The sequence below is a fragment of the Chiloscyllium punctatum genome, chromosome 15 (assembly GCF_047496795.1).
Source record: "Chiloscyllium punctatum isolate Juve2018m chromosome 15, sChiPun1.3, whole genome shotgun sequence".
Classification (NCBI taxonomy): Eukaryota; Metazoa; Chordata; class Chondrichthyes; order Orectolobiformes; family Hemiscylliidae; genus Chiloscyllium; species Chiloscyllium punctatum.
In genome coordinates, this window is record NC_092753.1 from 70,500,274 (window position 1) to 70,523,613 (window position 23,340).

At 39.7% G+C, this 23,340-nt stretch overlaps 1 protein-coding gene across 1 annotated transcript in view; it reads left to right on the top strand.

The window, feature by feature from the left end:
• The window catches only part of abi3bpb (ABI family, member 3 (NESH) binding protein b), a 330,661-nt gene that overhangs the window by 213,144 nt on the left and 94,177 nt on the right, over positions 1-23,340 (top strand). Inside the window, exons 39-45 of the mRNA XM_072585416.1 lie at positions 1,396-1,485; positions 2,153-2,293; positions 8,561-8,650; positions 13,353-13,490; positions 15,547-15,627; positions 17,637-17,720; positions 23,021-23,098. Coding sequence (XP_072441517.1) covers positions 1,396-1,485; positions 2,153-2,293; positions 8,561-8,650; positions 13,353-13,490; positions 15,547-15,627; positions 17,637-17,720; positions 23,021-23,098 — 702 coding nt within the window. The remainder of the gene's footprint in view (positions 1-1,395; positions 1,486-2,152; positions 2,294-8,560; positions 8,651-13,352; positions 13,491-15,546; positions 15,628-17,636; positions 17,721-23,020; positions 23,099-23,340) is intronic.

Consider the following 23,340-nt stretch of genomic DNA (forward strand, 5'->3'; position numbering starts at 1 on the left):
TTCTGACTACATAATAAATACATGTTTATGTTTGTGTTAACATGACAGATGGTTAGGTCACAGTCTTTCGATCTTATACCATGCTTTTACACTTAACTGTTTGTTTTAGTTGTGTGAATAGAGTATTTGATAGTAAATGCATGACTGCATTGTAATTAAGCGTGGCATGGTGGCTCAGTGGTTAGCACTGCTGCCTCACAGCACCAGCATCCCAGGTTTGATTCCAGCCTCGGGTGACTGTCTGTTGGGAGTTTGCACATTCTCCCCGTGTCTGTGTGGGTTGCCTCCGGGTGCTCTGGTTTCCTCCCATAGTCCAAAGATGTGCAGGTCAGGTGAATTGGCTGTGCTAAATTGTCCATAGTGTTAGGTGTATTAGTCAGGGGGAAATGGGTCTGGATGGGTTCCTCGTTGGAAGGGGCGATGTGGACTTGTTGGGCCAAAAGGCCTGTTTACACACTATAGGGAATCTAATCTAAATACCTGTTGCACAACACACATGAAAAATGCAATTTCTTTGCAATTTTAAATATTTTTGTTGGATTAGAAGTTTGGGAATCACAATTTAAGAAACTTGCTGAGGCAGTGGAAATCGCTTTGTTAGATTGAAATTAAAGATGAGGATTTAGCACTTGTTTAGAGAGTAGAGTAATTGGAATGGTTTGTCCCAGAATGAACAAGAAGAGATGTGACATATTTTAAAATTCTGATTGGTTTGAAGGGGTGAACAGTAGAAACTGATTTTGGTGGTTTTCGGGTTGTGATCAATGGACATAAATGATACAATATGCAGAAAAAAAATGAGTGATGAATCTTTTTTTTAGCAGCAAGTTGTTCTCTGGAATACACAGGATGGTGGGAGCAGCTTCTATATACAAGGAATCTAAACAAATAGGGCAAACAATACAGTACAATATTGAAAGAGCAGGGAACGAGACTAATAGAACATGTATCTGTGCCAACACTTTAAAATATAAGCGTGACTGGTCTGTATTTGTACAGTATGATTCCATGATTTTGGCACTAAATTTTGCTGTAAAGTGTCTATTAACCTATCATCACTGCACTACACTGTGGAGATGTTTATTGGATAACAAATGTATTTTATGTAGAGGGAACTATATGGCCACATTGGGTGTCATATTAGATTTGCATATAACATATTATTGAAGTAATTAAACAGTACATCATCTGTAGAGTTCACTATTGTATAAAAGGTAAATAAACAATTTGTGATGAGACTTGAATCTAAGTTATTGTCAAGGAGTAAAATAAATTGTGCTGTAGTGCTACAATATAATGAGATTCTGTAAAACAAGTTATTCATCTGTACAACAAAGGGATAATTTTCATGAGCAATTAAGAATTTGTATTTGGCCTCCTTCTTATTCCCGTTAGACTATATGATGCCAGTCACTGATGCCCCTAATATTGTCAGTGCAGACCCAGAATCTAAGTCTGCTAACATAAGAAAGAAAGAAGTTACAGGTACTTGTGAAAATATTTATGCCTTGTGTGTGAACTTAGGAATGGATTAAATATTCTTACGCATGATAAAGTTTGTGCTAAATTGACAATGTTAGGACACGCTGTAAATGCTATGCCACGCCTTTATAATTTAAATAAGTGTTCGATTTTCTTGTGTGTGAAATGCATTTGATGGTCATTACTCTGTCTTGCATGGAACCCATTCATGGTTGTTGCACAAAGATTATGAATTGAGCAATCCACTGCAAATTTCATGGAATTTAAGCATTTTTGTTCCACACTCTTGGTTTGTTTGGTCAGCTTGTTACTTTAGAGATTTGTACGTGCCTGCAAGTGTCTGTCAATGTATGTTGGCTATATTATCGTGAAGTTTATTGGTGGAAGTAATGTTACTGCATGGAATGCCTGATGTCATATCACTTTTTGTGAATCATTTTGAGTGGTGTATTAGTTAATTTACAAACTAAGCATATTGTAGTATTTTATGATATCTATACAATCTTGTTTTTTTTTAATGAAGCTATTTTTACTTTAACTGAAGAAAATTATCAGTTCTGATATAGTGCTCCATTAAATCCAGAAATGTAAATGCTTTCCTCAAAACAACATAGGCGTTGTTTTCACACATTAAGAAGTTTGTGTCTGGATTCATTCTTAATCCCAACAGGTCATGAGGTGCTGACCTCTGACACTCCAAGAATGTTCAGTTCAGTCACAGATTATGAGCTATCAATCACTGACTCTCCGTCCATGTTGAAACCAATCCCAGAACCTGAAACTACTAAGATAGGAAACGATAAAATTACAGGTAATTCTGACACTATTTGTGCATTTGGTGTGAAGTCATGGATGAAGTAATTAATAATTCCATGTTGAATTTCTGCATAGTGACAGATATTTAGGACACTTGCTATCAATACTATGTACAACAATTAGACAAAGTTTGTTTCAGTTTGGTAGTTACTGTTTAGTAGGAAACTTTGCATTGTTGCTGCACAATGTGGATGAAATCAACAAATCATTGTATGTCTCCTGGAGTTGAAGCATTTTGCATATCTCTGTAGGATTATTATTTATTCAGAGTGCTTATTTCATGAATCTTGGCAAACAGACTTCAATAATGTTATCAAGGCCATAGAAGGAGTAGAGAATAGATTGTTAGAGTTGCTATAGGAATGAAACTTCAGTGTTGTGGAGACTCAAGAGAAGATGGGACTATCTTCCATGGGGCAAAAAAAGGGTATGGGGGGGGGGGGGGTTTAAAATTTTTGCTCAAACTTCGTAACAGTTCAAATGAGTTAAGCCGGGAGAGCTTGTTTTCGTCTTGCATGAGAGTCAGTGACAAAAGAGCAGAGGTGACTTGAGAAGAAATGTTATGATTCTGAATGCATTGAATGAAAGGGGAGAGGGTGCATTTTTTGATAGTGAGATTCAGAATGAATCTGGATAAATATTTTCTCGGTGAACATTTGTAGGGGAGTATACATAATGAGGCAAATGAGCTTGTAGTGCAGATTGAAAATTTGGCATGTTCAATGTGGTGGGTATCACCGAGACATGGCTCAGGACTGGGAACTAACTATCTAAGGATACACGCACTATCAAAAGGATAGCATGGGAACACGATTGCTTTGTTAGTAAGAGATGAAATTCAGTAAATAGCAAGGAATGATATAGAATTTGGTGGTGTAGCATCTGTGTGGGTAGAGTTGTGGAAAAAGAAACACTGATAAGAGTAATGTACAGCCCTCCTAATAGTATTCAGGATGTGGGGAAGAAGATAGATATCAGAAAACAGAAAAGGCAGATATAAGAAAGGCATTATTACAATAATCATGGAGGACTTCAATATGCAGGTGAACTGGGAAGCAGATCCCAAGAAAAGGAACTCACGGAATGTCTGAGTGCTTGTGAGAGAGCCAGCTAGAGAACAGTCATTTCTGGGATTTGGTGATGTGTAATGAGGCAGATTTGATGAGGGAGCTTAAGATGAAGGAACCCCTCTGTGTCAGTGACCATAATATTAAAGAATTCACCCTGCAATTTGAGAGGGGGAAGTTGCAATCAGAACAAACATTATTTCAATTGAGTAAAGGTAACTAAAGAGACATGAAGGGATTGCTGACCAGAACTCAATGAAAGGGGAGCCGAGCAGAGAAGATGGTGAATCAGAGCTGAAAAATGTGTTGCTGGAAAAGCGCAGCAGGTCAGGCAGCATCCAAGGAGCAGGAGAATCGACGTTTCGGGCATAAGCCCTTCTTCAGGAATGTGGAAGGTGTGCCAAACAGGCTAAGATAAAAGGTAGGGAGGAGGGACTTGGGGGAGGGGCGTTGGGAATGCGATAGGTGGAAGGAGGTTAAGATGAGGGTGATAGGCCTGATAGGGAATGGGGATGGAGAGGTCGGGAAGAAGATTGCAGGTCAAGAAGGCGGCGCTGAGTCAGAGGGTTGGGACTGAGATAAGGTGGGGGGAGGGGGAATGAGGAAGCTGGAGAAATCTGCATTCATCCCTTTGTGACATTTCTGGTCTGGTGACCCTTCCTTAGAATTGATGGTAGCTAAGAAAATGTTGATTTTTATGCAGAAGACAGAGTGGGGAGGGGGGAGGAGTTGAAGAGTAAAGAATAGGTGGAGATAGAGTCCACAGAGAGAGAAGAGCAGTTGGACAGACAAAGGTAATGGTCAGCCTATGAGAATAAATGGGGACTAATGGGGACTATTAATGGTTAACAATGGGTTGTGTGTAATAGCAGAGCATGTGATATCAAGAAACAAAAACAGAAATTGCTGAAAAACCTCAGCAGATCTAGCAGCATGTGTGGAGAGAAACCACAGTTAATGTTTCAGGTCCAGTAACCCTTCCTCAGAACTGTAGTTATAGAGTCATAGAGATCTATAGCATGGAAACAGACACTTTGGCCCAACTCGTCCAGCTGATCAGATATCCTAAATTAATTTAGTCCCATTTGCCAGGACTTGGCCCATATTCCTCTAAACCCTTCTATTCATGTACCCATCTAACAGCATTTTAAATGTTGTAATTGAACCAGCTTCCACCACTTCCTCTGGCAGTTCATTACATATAGACAGCACCCTTTGCATGAAAAATTTGCCCCTTATGAACTTTTTAAGTCTTTCCGTTCTCACCCTAAACCTGTCCTCTAGATCTGGACTCTCCCACCCCAGAAAAAAGACCTTGTCTATTTACCCTATCCATGCCCCTCATGATTTTATAAACCTCTATAAGATCATCTCTCAGCCTCCGATGCTCCAGGGAAAATAGCCCCAGTGTATTCAGTCTCGCCCTCTATCTCAAACCCTCCAACCCTGGCAACATCCTTGTAAATCTTTTCTCATACGTTTTCAAGTTTCACAACATCCTTCCTATAGGAGGGAGAATAGAACTGCACATCATATTCCAAAACTATCCTAACCAATGTGCTGCCTCAACATGACCTTCCAACTCCTCTCCTCAATGCTCTGTCCAATAAAGGAAAACTATCCTACCTACCTGTGACTCCACTTTCAAGGAACTATAAACATGCACTCCAAGGTCTCTTTGTTCAGCAACACTCCCCAGGACCTGCTCTCTAAGTCCTGCCCTGATTTGCCTTTCCAAAATGCAGCACCTTACATTTATCTAAACTAAACTCTATCTGCCACTCGGCAAAAGTGAGGACTGCAGATGCTGGAGATCAGAGTCTAAATAGAGTGGTGCTGGAAAAGCACAGCAGGTCAGGCTCCTGATGAAGGGCTTTTGCCTGAAACGTCGATTTTCCTGCTCATCGGATGCTGCCTGAGCTGCTGTGCTTTTTCACCAACACTCTGATCTATCTGCCACTCCTCAGCCCATTGGCATATCTGATCAAGATCCCATCGTAGTCTGAGATAACCTTCTTCACTGTCCACTGCACCTCTAATTTTGGTGTCATCTGCAAACTTACTAACTCTACCTCCTATGCGCACATCCAAATCATTTATATAAATAACGAAAAGTAGTGGATCCAGCCACTGATCCTTGTGGCACTCCACTGGTCACAGACCTTCAGTCTGAAAAGCAGCCCTCCACCACCACCTTTTGTCTTCGAGCCAGTTCTGTATCCAAGTGGCTAGTTCTCCCTGTATCCCATGTGATCTAACCTTGCTAACCTGACTATCATGAGGAACCTTATCGAACGCCTTGCAGAAATCCATAAAGAACACGTCTACCACTCAATCATGTTCTTGAGATATGATTTCCCATGCACAAAGCCATGCTGATTATCCCTAATCAGTCCTTGCCTTTCCAACTCAGTGTACATCCTGTCCCTCAGGATTCCCTCCAACACCTTGCTCACCACCAATGCCAGGATCACTGGTCTATAGCTCCCTGGCTTTTCCTTACTACCTTTCTGGAAGAGTGGCATCACCTTAGCTAACCTCCAGTCTTCCGGTACCTCACCTGTGACTATTCATGATACAAATATCTCAGCAAAGGGCCCCACAATCACTTCCCTAACTTCCCACAGAATTCTAGGGTAGACCTGATCAGGTCCTGGGGATTTATCCACTTTTATGTGTTTTGAGACATCCAGCACTTCCTCCTGTGTAATATGGACAGTTTTCAAGGTGTCACCATCTATTTCCCTACATTCTATATCATCCATATCCTTTTCCACAGTAAATACTGATGCAAAATACTTGTTTAGTATGTCCCCCATTTCCTGTCACTCCACACATTGGTTGCCTTGCTGATCTTTGAGGGGCCCTATTCTCTCCCTAGTTACCCTTTTGTCCTTAATGTATTTGTAAACTCCATTTGGATTCCCCTTATCCCTATTTGCCAAAGATATCTCATGTCCCCTTTTTGCCCTGTTAAATATACTCCTATTGCTTTTATACTCTTCTAAGGATTCACTCAGTCTAGGCTGTCTATACCTGACATATGCTTCCTTCTTACTCTTGACCAAAACCTCAATTTCTCTAGTTATCCAGCATTCCCTATACCTACCAGCCTTTCCTTTCACCCTATTAGGAACATACTGTCTCTGGACTTTCATATCTCATTCTTGAAGGCTACCCCTTTTCCAACCATCCGTTTACCTGCGAACATCTGCCCCCAATCAACAAGTTCTTGCCTAATACCATCAAAATTGGCCTTCCTCCAATTTAGAACTTTAGCTTTTAGATCCTGTTTATCCTTTCCCATCACTATTTTAAAGCTAATAGAGTTATGGTCACTGGCCCCAATGTGCTCCCCCACTGACACCTTATTCCCCAAGAGTAGGTCAAGCTTTGCACCTTCTCTAGTAGATACATCCACATACCGACTCAGAAAACTTTCTTGTACACACTTAACAAATTCATTTCCGTCTAAACCCTTAGCACTATCGCAGTCCCGATCTATGTTTGGAAAGTTAAATCCCCTACCATAACCACCCTATTATCCTTACAGAGAACTGAGATCTTCTTCCAAATTTATTTCTGAATTTCCCACTGACTATTGGGGGATCTATAGTCCAATCCCAATAACATAATCATCTTTTTCTTATTTCTCAGTTCCACCCAAATAATTTCCCTGGACATATTCCCAGCTATGGGTGGCACGGTGGCACAGTGGTTAGCACCGCTGCCTCACAGCGCCAGAGACCCAGGTTCAATTCCCACCTCAGGCAACTGTCTGTATGGAGTTTACACATTCTCCCGTGTCTGTGTGGGTTTCCTCCGGGTGCTCCGGTTTCCTCCCACAGTCCAAAAATGTGTAGGTTAGGTGAATTGACCATGCTAAATTACCCGTAGTGTCAGGTGAAGGGGTAAACGTGGGGGAGTGGGTCTAGGTGGGTTGCTCTTCAGAGGGTCGGTGTGGACTTGTTGGCTGAAGGGCCTGTTTCTACACTAAGTAATCTAATCTTAAAAAAAAGCTGTAATGCTATCCCTTATCCAAAATGCCACTCTCCTGCCCTCCCCTTTCTATCCTTCTTGTAGCATTTGTATCCTGGAATATTAACATACCAGTCCTGCCCATCCCTGAGCCACATCTCTATAATTGCTCTGACATCCCAGTTGCATGTTCCTAACCATGTCCTGACTTCACCTGTCTTTCCTGTTAGCCTGCCTGCATTGAAATAAATGCAGTTTAATTTGCCTTGTTCTCTGCTTTGTTCCTGCCTGTCCTGACTTTTTGACTTGCTCCTTTTCCCAGTTGTACCAGTCTCAGATTGATCTCTTTCCTCACTATCTCACTGGGTCCCACCTCCACCTTACCATTTTAAATCCTCTCAAGCAGCTTGAACAAAGCTCCCTGCCAGTGTATTAGTTCCCTTGCAATTCAGGTATAATGCATCCTTTATTACAGGTCACTTCTACCCCAGAAGAGATTGCAATGATCCAAAAATGTTAACACTTCTCCCTTGTGCCAGTTCCTCAGTTACACATTCATCTGCTTGAACCTCCTATTCCTACCCTCACTAGCTCTTGGCACCGTTCTTTCAGTTTTTTATCATGTGATATCAAGGTCTGGAGTGTGGGGGTTGGAGTAAAGACATGGGATGTCTCAAATCCTAAAATTGTAGAACTCTATATTAAGTCCAGCAGGCTGTAGAGTTCCCAAACAGAAAATGAGGTGCTGTTCTTTCACCTTGAGCTGAGCTTTGCGCTGGAGGATCTCAGCAAGCCTGAGACAGAAACGTTGGCCAGGGAACAAGGTGGTGTGTCAGGTGTCTGTTATACTGTCTGTTTCCTAAATGTTACCAGTTCATAGAGTGCTGACTTCTATAAAGAGGAACCTTGATTATCGAAATGACATGAGTGGGGAATATTTTGTTCGGATAATTGAATACCGGCTAACATGGGACCTTGAGATCTTATCTGGATATTCTGAAATTTGGACAATCGAACGCCGGATAATCAACGTTCCTCTATAGTACAAATTACAGACAACAAAATGGTTTAATCACACAAGAATAATAAATGAGTGTGCCATGTTGCTATATTGTAATGACCATTGATGACATGAATGTATTCGTCATTACAACTTGGGTGTTATTTCCATGAGCAATTTAAGATTTTTGTATCTGGCTTCCTTCTTATCCCTGCAGATCATGAAGTGCCAACCTCAAACACACGTAACGTGTTCAGTTCAATCCCAGAATCTGAACGTGCTAAGATAGGAATGAAAGAAGTTACAGGTACTGCTGGCAATATTTGTGCCTTGAGTATGGGCTCAGAAGTGGAATGAACACTTGTCTGCATGATATGCACAGTGCTAATGTGACAGAATGTTAGGAACAAGCTGTGGCTGCTTTGTTAAATGTGTTCAGTTTACTTGTGTGTAATGTGTCTTCAATAGTCAGTAAGCTGCCTTGCATAGAACCCGTGCATTTCTTCATACAAAGCATATGAATTGAACAATCCATTGCACATCTCCTGAAAGTTGAGTATTTTGCTTCTCTCTGGTTTAGTTGGTCAACACGCTTGCTTCATGATATTTAGAGTCTGTGCTTGGCTGTCATGTATCTATCGATCTATCATAGCTGGTTGTGAAGTGTTTTGGAAGATGATTTACTTTTACACAGTGGGAAAATGGATGGAATTCTCCTGGCCTCTTGAGGTAGTGAGGTTGGTTGGGGGTTTGGAGGAATTTAGACACTGTAAGTTGCACATGAGGCCAGCGCCGTGCACCATTAAAGCAGCCGAGTTACCATTCAATATTAAAATAATGGAGAGTAATGTTTCTGATGGCAATACACAGTGAACTTTAAAATTCTGTGTCCCATGGTTCATAATTGGTGCAGTGCTTTCTAGCTAGTTCGTCTGCCTGGCCAATGTAACACTCCCAATGGTCTCACATTGGGACCCGCTGAACTCCCAATGAGCAGCACAGTGGTTAGTACTGCTACTTCACGGTGCCAGAGATCGGGGTTCGATTCCAGCCGTGGGTCACTGTCTGAGTGGAGTTTGTACATTTTGCTCATGCCTGCATCGGTTTCCTCCCATGTCTTAAGATGTACAGGTTAGGTGAATTGGCCATGGTTCATGTGCGATTATGGGAATAGATTAGAGGTCTGGGTGGGATGTTCTTTGGAGGGCGTGTACATAATCGATGGGCTGAATGGCCTCCACCTGCACTATAGGGATTCTATGAGTAGGCTCCTGCCACCAGAGTAGAGGGTGTGATGCTGGAAAAGCACAGCAGGTCAGGCAGCATCCAAGGAGCAGGGGAGTCCTGCCACCAGAGCCCACCACACAACCTCCAGTGCACCTCGATCCCATGAGGCTTTGGGCCGATGATCATTTTGACCCGTAAATAGTTCAGATGTTTGCAAGATGTTGTTTGATGCTACTGCATTGAGTGCCTGCTGTTGTATCTCTCTGGTTGGCAAATCAATTCTGGTTGAAGTATTTCTGTGGAGAATGCACCATGCAACAACTGCAGCAATAATTAATTCATTTACATACTTTAAATTCAGGATTATCTGACGTGTTTGATTTGGTTACATTGGATTTTATTTTGTAATGAAAACATAAAATCAAATCTGCAACAGTCATACATTTACATCCAGTGAAGCAAATCTATTCAGCAAATCATCGCACCAAAGATTGAAATCTATTTGGATTTCTCCTTGTCCTGAATGTACCATGAGATGCCATCGTCTGACAGTCCTAATGTGTTCAGCTCAATCTCAGACTATGAGCTGTCAGTGACTGACCATGCATGGAAAATCAATCTAATCCCAGGTTCTGAACCTGCTAAAATAGGAAAGAAAGTTAATTTGTAGGTCTTTCTAACAACCTTCATGTCTTGCTGTGAAAACATTAAATAATAAATGGATTACAAGATTAGTGATAGTGGCAAGTAGTTTGGATACCTGTAGATGCTATGTCACACTCTTACAGTTAAAGACGTGTTTGTTTAATTGTGGATATAGTATTTTTGGTAAGTGCATTCATGGCCTAGCATGGAACATATTCAAAGTTGTTGCCCAAAAAATGTAGTGGACAATCTACTGCAGAGCTGAAAATGTGTTGCTGGAAAAGCACAGCAGGTCAGGCAGCATCCAAGGAGCAGGAGAATCGACGTTTCGGGCATGAGCCCTTCTTCAGGAATCTCCTGCCCCTTGGATGCTGCCTGACCTGCTGCGCTTTTCCAGCAACACATTTTCAGCTCTGATCTCCAGCATCTGCAGTCCTCACTTTCTCCTGAATCTACTGCAGACCCCCTGATCTTGACTCATTTTGCTTATCTCTTTTGGATTATTTTGTCAATGGTCTTATTTCAAGAAGAATTAACATCAAACATCATGAAGGCAATCAAGATTTTGGAGAGAGTAGAGAATAGATTTGTTAGATTTGCAGCAACAATGAAAACTTCAGTTTTGAATAGAGACGGCAGAACCTGGGCTGGCTCTCCTTACAACAATCGAAGTTAAAGAGAAATTGAATAGTCATGTTCAAACTTCAAAGAGGTTTAGGTAAAGTAAATAGGGAGAAACAGTTTCCTCTGTGTAGTTTGTAAAAGCATCAGAAGTAATAGATTTTGTTAATACAGTGAATTGTATGTTTGTGAAAGGGTGGAATGCAATTACAATTGTAAATTACACACGGGAATTAGATGAATATTGGAATGGAAAATTTGCAGGACCACGGAGAAAAGTCTGTAGAAAGTGAGAAATTTGATAGCCTTCACATATCTGACACAGGCCTAATGGGATGAACTGGCACTTCCACACTTTCGAATTCCATTCTTTAAACACTACAATTGGCTGTATGTCATTTTGGTATAGCTTTAATGTGTGCAGCTTATTAGCTGAAAAGCATTTTTAATGTCGTGGAAAGAATGTAGCTGCATTTAATTTTACTCTTTTCAAATAATATTGAGTTAATTAGTGCATTATGTGATAGAACCATAGAAGCATTGCAGCTTACAGCACTGAAGGAAACCTAGACTGGCTTATTGAAAAAAAAGTTATGTTTAGTCCCACATCCCCTATTTTTGAATTAACCCTGTCAGTTGCCTATCCTCAATGACTCATCTTCCATCATTTAGGAAATCTGCTTCCACCTCATTTTATGGGTAGAACATTTCAGATTTTAACAAGCCTTGAAGTGAAAAAATTCACATCTTTCCTTCAAATTTTTTGTCATAGTTTTGCATCTATAAGTTTTGGCTATTGACCCACATAATAGAATAGAAAGCAGTAAATTGTTTGTTCCATCAAAATTGTTATCACCTTCAAAGCTTCTCTTAGGTCAGCTCTTGACCTTGGCTGTTCCACACTGTCTTAATGTTTCTAATCTCCCTTTGTAATTAAAGTCCTTCATCCCTGGTAACATCCTGGTAAACCTTGCTAAGGTCTTGTCTCTCTCCAGACGTATTATACCCAGAACTGATTACAATTTTCCAGCTGAAGCCTACCTATTGATTGAGAAAAGTCAACACTTTTTTTTTTTGCTTTTACTTCTTTATTTATTAAACCTTTCTCATGATGCCCTTTCAGCTATGTCTGTCTAACTTCTGTTTGCTGTGTTTAACAAGCTTGTTGCACTAATGGTCCTTTTATGGTTAATAATCAACTACACATACACACACCTTAAATGGAATGTTCTCTGTGTTCACCTGTATGTTCCTTGCAGCACATTCTTGACTGTTGCATGGCATCATGCAACTTAGAGAGAATGGTTCACCCACTTTAATAGAATTTTGTAAATGGATACTTAGACCTCTGTGTTTATCTTTTCAAGGTTATTTAAAGTGAACTGCCATGCTATATCAATCAACCCAAATTCCATTTCTTTACATTTCTCTGCATTGAATTCCATTTGCAAAGCACTTCACAACCATATTTATGTTAGTTTGAAGCATTTAATTATTCTCATCCATACTCTGGTTTACCAATTTCAAACCATCAACAGACTTCATGAAGTTGATTCCCATGCGTGAGTGTAGATTCTTTATAAATGTTGCAAGAAATAATTCATGGACCCAAAAATGACCCTTGGCAGACACCACTGCAAACATTCTGGAAAAACATCCATCCACAACACTATCCTTTGCTTTCTGTTACTTAGCCAATTTTGTATCCTTAACTCTATTTTCAATTCAGTTCCATACCCTTCCATTATCTTAGCAGGTATCCCATCTGACGCATTGTTCAACGTCTTTTGGAAAGTCTAAAATACAGATATCCACTACATTGCCTACATCAGTTTTCAACCTTAATTCATCAAAGAATTCAATCAGATTAGTTAGACACATTTGCTTTTAAAAATCTGTGCTAACTTTCCCTGATTTTTTAAAACACAATTTACTCATTGCATGTGGGCATCACTTGCGGGGCCAACATTTATTGCCTGTCCCAATTTGCTCTTGAAAAGGTGGAAGTGAGTTGCCTCTTGCATTGCTGCAATCTACACTTCATGGGTTGACCCACAATGTCCTTGGAGAGGGAATTTCAGGATTTTGACCTTTCCTTTCCAAATGCAGGTACAGCCTATGTCATGGACTTGCTTAAGTTTCCTGATTTATCTCTATTATTGTACAGACTGATGCAGCATTAGTAACTATTCAATTATCTAGCATTATTCCTGTGTGCAATGTGAATTTAAAAAGTGTGAACAGAATGACTTTTTTTTTCTATATTTCCTTCTGTCAGTTAACCTTGAATGCATCTTGTAATGTTTATTATTTTATGAAATGTGCTTTTAGCCATGCATTGCATGGCTGTCCTGGAATCTATTAAAGTCATAATAATGAAAGCATAAGACCAATTTTGCAACAGTCTTGCATAGTAATAATGTTCAGTAAATCAGATGTTTTAATTACTACAAATCTCTAGAGCTTTGTTCATGAAAGTTTAAGAATTTTGTACTTGGCTTCCTTCTTATTCCCAGCAGACCATGAGGTGCCAACCTCTTACACTCGTTATGGGTTCAGTTCAACCTCAGACAATGAACCACTGGTCACTGACACCCCTAATGTATTCAATCCAATCCCAGAACCTAAACCTGCTAAAATAGGAACGCATGAAGGTACAGCTACTTTACACCATATTTCTGCCTTGGGTGTGACCTGAATAATGTAACAAATAATAATAAGTGCATGCAAGGTTTGTGAAGGTTTGTAGCTCAGGTTGAGGTTTAGGGTGTAGGTTTGCTCGATGAGCTGTAGGTTTGATATCCAGACGTTTCATTACCTGGCTAGGTAACATCATCAGTGGCGACCTCCAAGTGAAGTGAAGGAACCCCATCCAGGAGAAAGATATAAATAGAAAGCAGGAGACAATAGCTTCGCTTCACTTGGAGGTCGCCACTGGTGATGTTACCTAGCCAGGTAATGAAACGTCTGGATATCAAACCTACAGCTCAGCGAGCAAACCTACACCCCATAATAAGTGCATGTTGAGATTCATGCAAAAGCCTGAAAAATTCAAACATATGCTGTGGGTGCTTTCACACTCGTACAGATCATTTGTGTGTAAAACATATAGTTTAGTTACTCTGCTGTTTTTGCCTGCATTTCATGCAATGTTGTGGCACAAGTTATGATCAAAGAGCAATTCAGTGCACATCTCCTGGAATTTGTGTGTGTTTTCCTTGTCTTTGTTGGTTCATTTGAACATTTTTAGCATGGCTAAAAGCTATCTGACAAACTGTCACAAGTGGAAGCAATGTAGCTGCATGGAATGTCTGTTATCATATCACTGTTATACGAAGTTCATTTGAGTAATATTGAAGTACTCAGTACATAACTACAGTTTAGTATTGTATGGAAGGGATTATTTGTTATGCCATTCATATCCACATTTATATACAGTTAATGCTATTATAATGAAAGAATAAGGCCAATTCTGCAAAGGTGCTTGATTCAAATGGTGTCTGTTAAAATAACTCCTATACAATGGTATAACTCCAATGTAATTTCCTTCAGTGATCATGAATTTTGAACCTGGCTTCCTTTTTTGATGTCTTAAGGCTACTATGTACCTACTCCTGACCCTCCTGGTGTGTTCAGATTAATCTCAGACTAAATTGTCAATCTTTTGATACCACAGATGTTCTCAGCCTAATATAAGAATCTGAACTTGCTCAGATCAGAGAGAAAGAACTTGCAGTACCTCTAATAATATTTGTGCCTGAGTGTGAACTCAAAAAAAGTGAAAATTTCTGACTGTAGTGTGAATAGTAGTAAAGTGAAAGAATGATAGGATACATGCTGTGAATGGCATGCGACAGGTTTACAATTAAATAAGTATTCACTTCATCTGTGTATTTGATAGCCAATACACTGTCCTGCATGGAATCCATTCATTCTTTGTGTGCAAGTTACTGCACATTTCACAGAATTTATGCATTGCGCTTATTGCTGTTGGTTTTTTTAAGGCTGTATGCTAATTCTATGAAGTTTAAAGACTGCTTGGTTGTAAAGTGTCTGTCAGCCTTTCATGGTTATATTGTTTTGAAGCTCATCCGATGATTAATAAATATGTGTTGTGTGGTTAAAACAACACCACTGCATGGAGTGCCTGTTATCAGAATTATTCTTAGATGAATTGCTTTGAATAACTATTGAATTAATTAATCAAAATATTGTGCCACACATTGTTTACTATTATACACAATGTAAGTTTCAGTGTACAAGGTATGATTACATTGCAATCCATTGGTTGCTGTCCATCATTAAATGACCTAACCAATTCTAGGATAGATTTACATTAATAACTGGTGATATAAAGTGCTTTTTTTATGTTTTGTGGACAACTAGCTATATCTCATATGATGTTTTAAAAGTTGTTTTTAAATCTAAATCAAAAACCATTGATCTTTTCTAGTGAGCACATTGTGCAGCACCTGGTCACACAATCTTCCACTTAGTGCAACAACTTCAATACATGGTCTTAACCTTACACTTACCTTCTCTCCTTCCTTCCCTAGAATGCAATTAGATATATACCTTGATGTAACAAGACAGCTGTACTGGGAGGATACTGCCTTGGATTGACCACTAGCATTTAACATCCTTGGCAAATCTAGTGTTGTTTTTGAAGGATGAAACAGTGCCTTTACTTGGTTCATTTATCTATTACAGACTATGGGTTCTCAACATCTGACACTGCAATTATGCCAAGTCCAAGCCCTATATACGAGACAGGAGAAAAAGAATTAGCAGGTATTCCCAAAGCTACATGTGGTATGGTTGCAAGTAATAGCATGTGATTGTTCAAAAAATGTTATTGTGCCTATGGCTTACATTGTTCATCATTTTGCATGTTTTTTTTCTGTCCATGGTCTGATACCCTTTTAATTATCGTTTTTATGGAGTTGCCTGTACTGTTGTTCAGCATTTGTTTGTGACGTTACTAAATAAAATTGATACATGCTTCACCATAGTATTTCAGACATATCTGGGGAGCATCAGGTCATATTGGAAATATTAACATTTGCCCTTAACAAAATAATGAATATAAAAATGCCAGACTGATATGTTCAGTACATTTGAAGACTGGTGCAACAATCCATTGCAATAATAATTCAGAACTGTAAGTGTTCATTTATGCATGCGACTAAGAATTTTCACCTGGGCTTTCTCAATTTTAAGGTATAAGCTTAAGAGTTATCAGATGCTGATGTAAATTAAAGACATCTTTTCAACAAATAATATCTCACATTCTTTTAATACCATTTGATGAATTAGTGTTTTGTCTTGGACTTCGGTGTATTGGTTACTTCAGTGTATTACTAATAGAACAAAATCAGACCACTGTTGTGAAGGGTCACAGGATCTAAAATGTTAACTTTGCTGCCTTTCTATAGACTCTGCCAGACCTTCTGACCTTTTTCCAGAAATTCCTGATTTTGTTACTGATTTCCAGCATCTGCAGTTCTTCTGTTTCAAATTAAGGAAATTTCAGCCAGGTCTGAATAGCAGATATCATCATATTTAACCTGCTCTTCTGAACAAGAATATTATCATTCACCTAAATTTCTTCCTTCTTGAAATGTTCTGATCATTCTTTAGTTCTTGGCATAAGCAGGGAAGTCATGGTGAACCTTCTTCCAGGTGAAGGTACCAGAAAGAGAACCCACGATAAAATAGATCTTGACTTACCTGACGTTTAAATACATTTACTTATTATCTGGTGCAAGGAAAAGCAGATGTACCATGAGGAAAGTTAAGGCCTCTACCATCCTGAAACCACCAATCTAATTCTCAACTCAAATTCCGTGGATCATTCCTTCAGTCTCAGAGTACTGGAAATGTCTCTTCAAATTAGGTTGGGGATTCTAGATTAGAGTGATGCTGGAAGAGCACAGCAGTTCAGACAGCGTCCAAGGAGCAGGAAAATAGACGTTTTAGGCAAAAGCCCTTCATCAGGAATACAGGTTGGGGAGGCAAGTGGCCAAGAGAGTGCGTTCTGGAGGGAGATTTGCCTGGCCTAATGACAGGGCTTGGAGATGCAAAGTGGATGGCATTTATCTCATTCACTGTCTCTGTGATTCCCTCTTTTGTGCAAAGATCTTTTTTGTCTCGAAGCAAACAGAGAATGCTAGAGAAACTAACCAGGTCTGGCAGTTCTGAAGAACAGTCGTGCCAGTTAACTCTGTTCCTCTCTCCATGGATGCTGTCAGACCTGCTGAGTTTCTCCAACGTTGTCTGTGCTTATTTTAAATTTCCAGCAACCACAGTATTTTGTCTTAATTCAAATGTCATGTCTAGACACTTGTTGCTGTTCTGTGGTAGTTATTTGATGAATTAATCATTAATCTATAGTGCATCTCAGAAGTATTAAGGGCTGAGCTTGTTTGAATTTTGTTGAATGCCTTAAAATTTATGATATTGTGGAGTTACAGCAATTGCATTTCCTGGTGAATATTCCTGTTTTACATGGAGCTTAAATATTGCCTATATTCTTATCCTGTAGTCTAGTTTGTTGGATGGTTAATCAGCCTTGCATGGTTCATTGTATATTTTTTGCATACATTGCATTGCCTGACCAAGCAATTATGCTTTATTGTTCCTTATCTAGTCTTTATTTATCTGAAGCATGTTGGCTGAATTAAAATATAAATGCAAATATCTCAACATACAAAGAAGGCAGGTTATTGACAACAATGTTATTCTGCTGAAAAAACATAAAAGGTTTGGTTTTGGTTTTTTTTTGTTGTTATCCCTTACAGGCCTTAAGCTGCCAACCTCTGAAATTTCACATGAGTTCATTCCAACTTCTGTATCTGAACTTGACCTTGACAAGAAATTCACAGGTACTTGTTGTAACCTACAGTGTTGTCGGTCACATGAATCTAGAATATTGTGCAGAAACTATTTTTATAATATCTTGTTATCACATTTATTCTACACTTGTGTTATTTTAAGGAATTGCAGTTTAATGTTACTGTTACATCTTTGTTGTATGCTCTCATTTTAAAGATCACCAGAACACAGATTTTCAATTATAAATGGCACAAAAGCGATAATTTTTTTTAGTATCAACTATTTTGAGATAGTACAAATATTTGTGTATGACTGAGTAATAGCAATCTGTGACATAATATGAAGTCCTGTATCGTAAGTGTTATAGCATGCTAATGTAACCTCTACTTACTTTTAAATAATCTCCAGTTTACTTTGTGAAAATCCTAATTGGTCACTAATAGATGGTATTTTGCATAATGTCTTTTGATTTGCTGTTCTGGGAATTTTTTTTGAGCAATACCATAATTGTGAGGTTTTTGCTTTCAGAGTATCTTGCAATGCAAATCAGCTGTGGATCACATAGAGATTAGACACTATAAGTGGAATCTCCTGTTTCTAGAAATGGTGATCTTAGTGGGAAGGGCTTTTTTAGGCAAGGAAATGGCTTACCCAAAACCTGCTGCCCATTTTCACGGGCATTAAGATCTATGCGGTAGGCTGGTGATTGACCTTCCTACCCACAGGCAATTGAGAAGCCACTTACGGATCTCGCACAGTTGTCCTTGTTATCTTGTCCCAGTTATCTTGATAACTGCTATCATGTTGCCTGGAATGGAGAATAGGTCATACGAGGATAGGTTGAGAGTTCTCGGCCTTTTCTCGTTGGAACGGCGAAGGATGAGGGGTGACTTGATAGAGATTTATAAGATGATCAGAGGAATAGATAGACAGTCAGAAACTTTTTCCCCGGGTACAACAGAGTGTTACAAGGGGACATAAATTTAAGATGAAGGGTGGAAGGTATAGGGGAGATGTCAGGGGTGGGTTCTTTACCCAGAGAGTGGTGGGGGCATGGAATGCGCTGCCCGTGGGAGTGGTAGAGTCAGAATCATTGGCGACCTTTAAGCGGCATTTGGATAGGTACATGGATGGGTGCTTAATCTAGGATAGAAGTTCGGCACAACATCGTGGGCCGAAGGGCCTGTTCTGTGCTGTTATGTTCTATGTGGACAGCTTGTCACTGGGGTGATGCAGTCCTTCGATCAAAGGTCATTAATCAGTGCACTGGACATAAAGCAGGAGGGATCTCTGCTGGGAGCCATGCCTTACTTATCTTCTTACGACCCTCAACCTAAGAGACCCACCATCTTCCACAATACTCATCTTTGTCTTGGATTCTGCACAATCCTAGGTCCCTTGGATTCCTTTCCACTAACGGCTATGGCTTTCCTGATGGCTGAATGCAAGAGGCCAGCAGAACTTACTGCATGGGACCTTCTTCCCCAGGGTTTTGATTCATGGGGAAGCCTTGCTGATGCTGTTAAGTGTATTGCTTAGATTGCCTTGATGTGGCAAGGTGGATGTTCCCAAAAAGTTATCCATCCAGCTGAAAAGACCCTAAAATCTCAGTAAGATTCTGTCCCATGCTTCAAAAGAAGTTTTGTCTGGCAAATATTCTGCACGTCACAATACTTAAATATTGTACCATTCAGTAACTGCTATCTCCTGTTAGCTATGTTTGTGTGACACATGCTGAATGGATGTATGTGCCTCTCAAGAGGTTTTGTGGATTTTGATTTGACAACTAGCTGATAAACTTTGAGAGCTGAAGATATAGATCTAGTGCTAAAGGGAGAGTTTTCAGCAAACTTTTGACCCACTGGCATCATAGGGGTCAACCTTTATAAGATTTTGAATTCAATATATATGCACCAGGAGCTTCCAGCTCAGATTGGGCTGCATGTGGGTGTTCCTGTCATCAGGAGTAAGCTGTAAGTAAATATGACTGAGGCTATTAAAAGCTGCAAGTAATACTTAAAAATGTCAAATAAAAGCAAAGTATTGTTGGGATGCTGGAGATCAGAAAGAAAAGCAGAAAGTGCTAGAGAGAAACTAGGTTTGTCTGACAGCATCTGTGGAGCTATGTACAGCAATAACAATTCAAGTTCAATATGTCAGTTCATTATTATTGAGCTGAAAAGTCCATGAGAGTGAATGTTTTTCTCTTGTTTGGGATTTCTGGCTATCGATTGCACAATGGAAGCAAAAAGCCTGTTTGGCAAGATGCAGCAGAAAAGGGATTTCTCTTGATTTTTCCAAATCTTTTTTGTTGTAATTTGAAGCAGATAGAAATGGTTCATTTTGCCTCAAGTGAAGAAAAGCCCCCGCTTTAGGTAAATATGTTGCTTCTTGGATTAATGTAATAAATTATATTTTCCATCATGTTTTCCCAACCTAATGCTGAATGCTAGGAATCGCATTACATCATAGGTGTCTAGCAATGCTAGACGTAGTCGAATATTTTGATCAATCTGGCAATCGTATTCATCAAGTGGCGAGCACCCAAGCACATCTGCCTCCATAAACCAACTTCTGTGCCTGTGCCACAGCCATCAATGAGCCAAGTGTATCAGTTCCACTCTCGCAGTGATTGGGGGAAAGCCCAGACATGAATTATGGCTCTCTGTGTGTAACTCATATGGTGGGCAGCTAAAAAAGTCCAAGTGAGATGTACCCTGAAGACCCCCCCCACCCCTCACTTTCCAGTTTTGGTGCTTTTCATGTCATGACATTACTCTAGTTACATTACCCCTTGTGTTGAGAATGTGCCAAGTGGAATGAAAATCTTTTCACAGAGATCGCAAGTTGAAGCATGACTGCACTGTTCAGCTGAAGACCTATCTGGCAACAATCTGGGGAGAAAAAGAGCTCCCAGCAATGATGGTGATGTGATAAAAAAATCTTGCTGCAGCAAGTACAATGCGAGACAAATACCTGCTTTTTCTTATGCAACAAATATCTGGTCGTCAAGACAGTAGCTGTCATGTTGCAAAATAAAAACAATGGTTTCACCAGAACAATCAAGATGTATATGCACTGCCCCAACTAATACAATCATAAACTGTCTGTTTGCATCCAGGCATTCCGTTTACTTGTATTGATGGATGCCCATAAAATTGCCTTGAGTGTTCTCTAAACTCTAATACAAAAGCAAAATATTTCAGATGCTGGAGCTCTGAAGGCAAAGAAACTTGCTAGAAATGCTCAGCAGCTCAGACAAAGTCTGTGGGAGAGAAACAGAGTGAAAACTTCAGGTTGGTGAATGATGTGGAGAACTTCAAAAAGGGCCATGTCTGTTGTTTCTTCATCTCCTGCCAACTTGTCCAAACTTCATCCCTAGATTTGGAGATCCTGCTCCTTGAAATAGATCAAAGGGAATAAGGTGACAGTCCACTGGTAGTCATTTCTTCTTGTTAATTGCTGAATTCTGCTTTGGAAGATGTAACATATTTAGCTACTGTTAGCAACGTGAAAATCTCCAGGTCTGGAAAAATGGTGCTGGATTTTTCTGGTGCATTGATGACAGGTTGGGAGATGAGAGAGCTGGCAATGAAACCATTGTCTTTCCATAACCACATTTTATCCTAGGTGAGAAAGTTGGCATAGTCACTTAAGTAAGGCCACTTCCTGCCCTTGCTGGCATTTGCCTATGTCAGGAGGGCCTCCTGTCACTTGGGGAGATTGCCAGGTAAAGCCCGATAGCCCCGTCCCAGTGGGTTGCAAGGTTGGCATGGTTGAGGGGGATATGTTTATGAGCGCTCTAAGGCCCACAGATCATTGAGCATCCTCTTGGTCATTGTCATTTTTGATGCTTCCCGTCAAAGGTGATTATCAGGGCCTGCCTGGCCCTGGCTTTCACATTTACCACATTTCAAGGATCCCCCACTATTCAGGCACCTTCTCCCTGGTCATGCGGCATCAGTGATAGCATTGATAGCATTGCAAGCCCTTTGGCCCAGCAACTTCTAGAGATCGACTGCTATTCTTAATTGGCTTACAGTTTGCTATAGCCATATGGGATTACATTCTATTAATGTAGGAATTTGGATAGGCATGAATTCTTCATTTTCATGTAGGGAATAACCTATGTTCTCTGAATGTCATTCAGACTGGGTTATCTGAATCAGCCATGTACCAAACTGAACAAGTCACTGGATAAAACACAACAGATACTCAGGAGAAAATATTAAAATGTGGCTTCTACGGCTCCTGTAGTGCTGAACTGTAAGAAAGTCGACTAGTTACTGCTGCACATGTATTTAGTTAGCAGAGACAAAGGAATCACCCATTGCCAGGTCCACGTTGTGGCTTCCACTCATGTATAGATGAGCTGTAAATGTAAGTTAACTGCATTTCAACAAAGAAATTGAAATTGACAAATCCCTATGAATTGAAGGGTTTTTTATGGTAGTAGTCGAAATATTCAAATCAGTTGAAAAGACTAATAGCCTCTGCTATGAAGTGTTGTGTTGCATTTAATCCTGAAACTGACTACATTTGCCTGAATTTTGTGGGTGACTGTGAAATCCTACTGTCACAGTTGACAGATGGAGCTGGCTGTGTTTTGTCAGAACAAGGCCGTAGACCACTGGCAGCCCACACTTTATGATGCTCCTCTGCTCCATGTCTCTTCCAGGACTTTAAACTAGAGCCACCTCCACTGGGGCCCATATCCCACTTCAGAGTGGGTCATAGAGGTGATGGCATGACAGGTGATGGCAACACAACCACCGCCATGTTTTATAATAAGGCCAGTACAGAGCTGATTTTAAACAGTTTCTGGTTCTTTAAAGTCGACTGAAAATTGAAATCATGTCTGAAACTGGGCTGTAATGAGTAAATGTATTCATGGATTTCATGTTGCCTGACCAGTTTAAAGTAAGTTGATATGTATTAGAACACATAGTTTCTTGGTCTTCTAAGCTTTTTCCAATAAGTTGTTTGCAACCATAACTCATTTGCAGTAATCAATCAAACAAAAGTTGGAGAAATTATTTAAGTTCTCATCATTAATAAATGGCTGTAAATGGTAGCAACAGAAGTATTATTCAGTACTTAGTAACTGCTGTAGATTTGTGGAATCTTTCAGCTCTGTGTGAAGTTTGAACATTCACTATAATTTTGTGTGTTGCATGGCTTCTGAGGACATTGACTGAATTCAGTTGGATCATCAATTAAAACTATTTACTGCTTCAATTTTAGAAAGAGTGCTTGTCCAAGTGAATAAACACAGAAGGCAACTTGCTACTGCTAGTGTAATTTTGGTGAAAAACACAATGTTTGCTATTGGTTTTGTTGTCCCTTACAGACAATAAGCTGACACATCCTGATTCTTCTCAAGTATTCATTCCAACCCTTGGTAACATTGAAGACACAGAATTTACAGGTATTTGCATTAACCTGTAATGTAAGTGCAAATACTGTCATTTGGCATTCATAGAATATGTCAATGTATGTATTGCCTTATTTATTTTACATTTGAATGATATTGTTCTAACTTGTGTCCTGTTCATTTATTTTATAGTAAATTGAATCTTATGAAAGTACATACTTTGATACAGACAGGAAGCATTAAGTAAAGATGTTGTTTGCTCTTATGAACATTGCTACAGATAGTGTTGCTTTCAG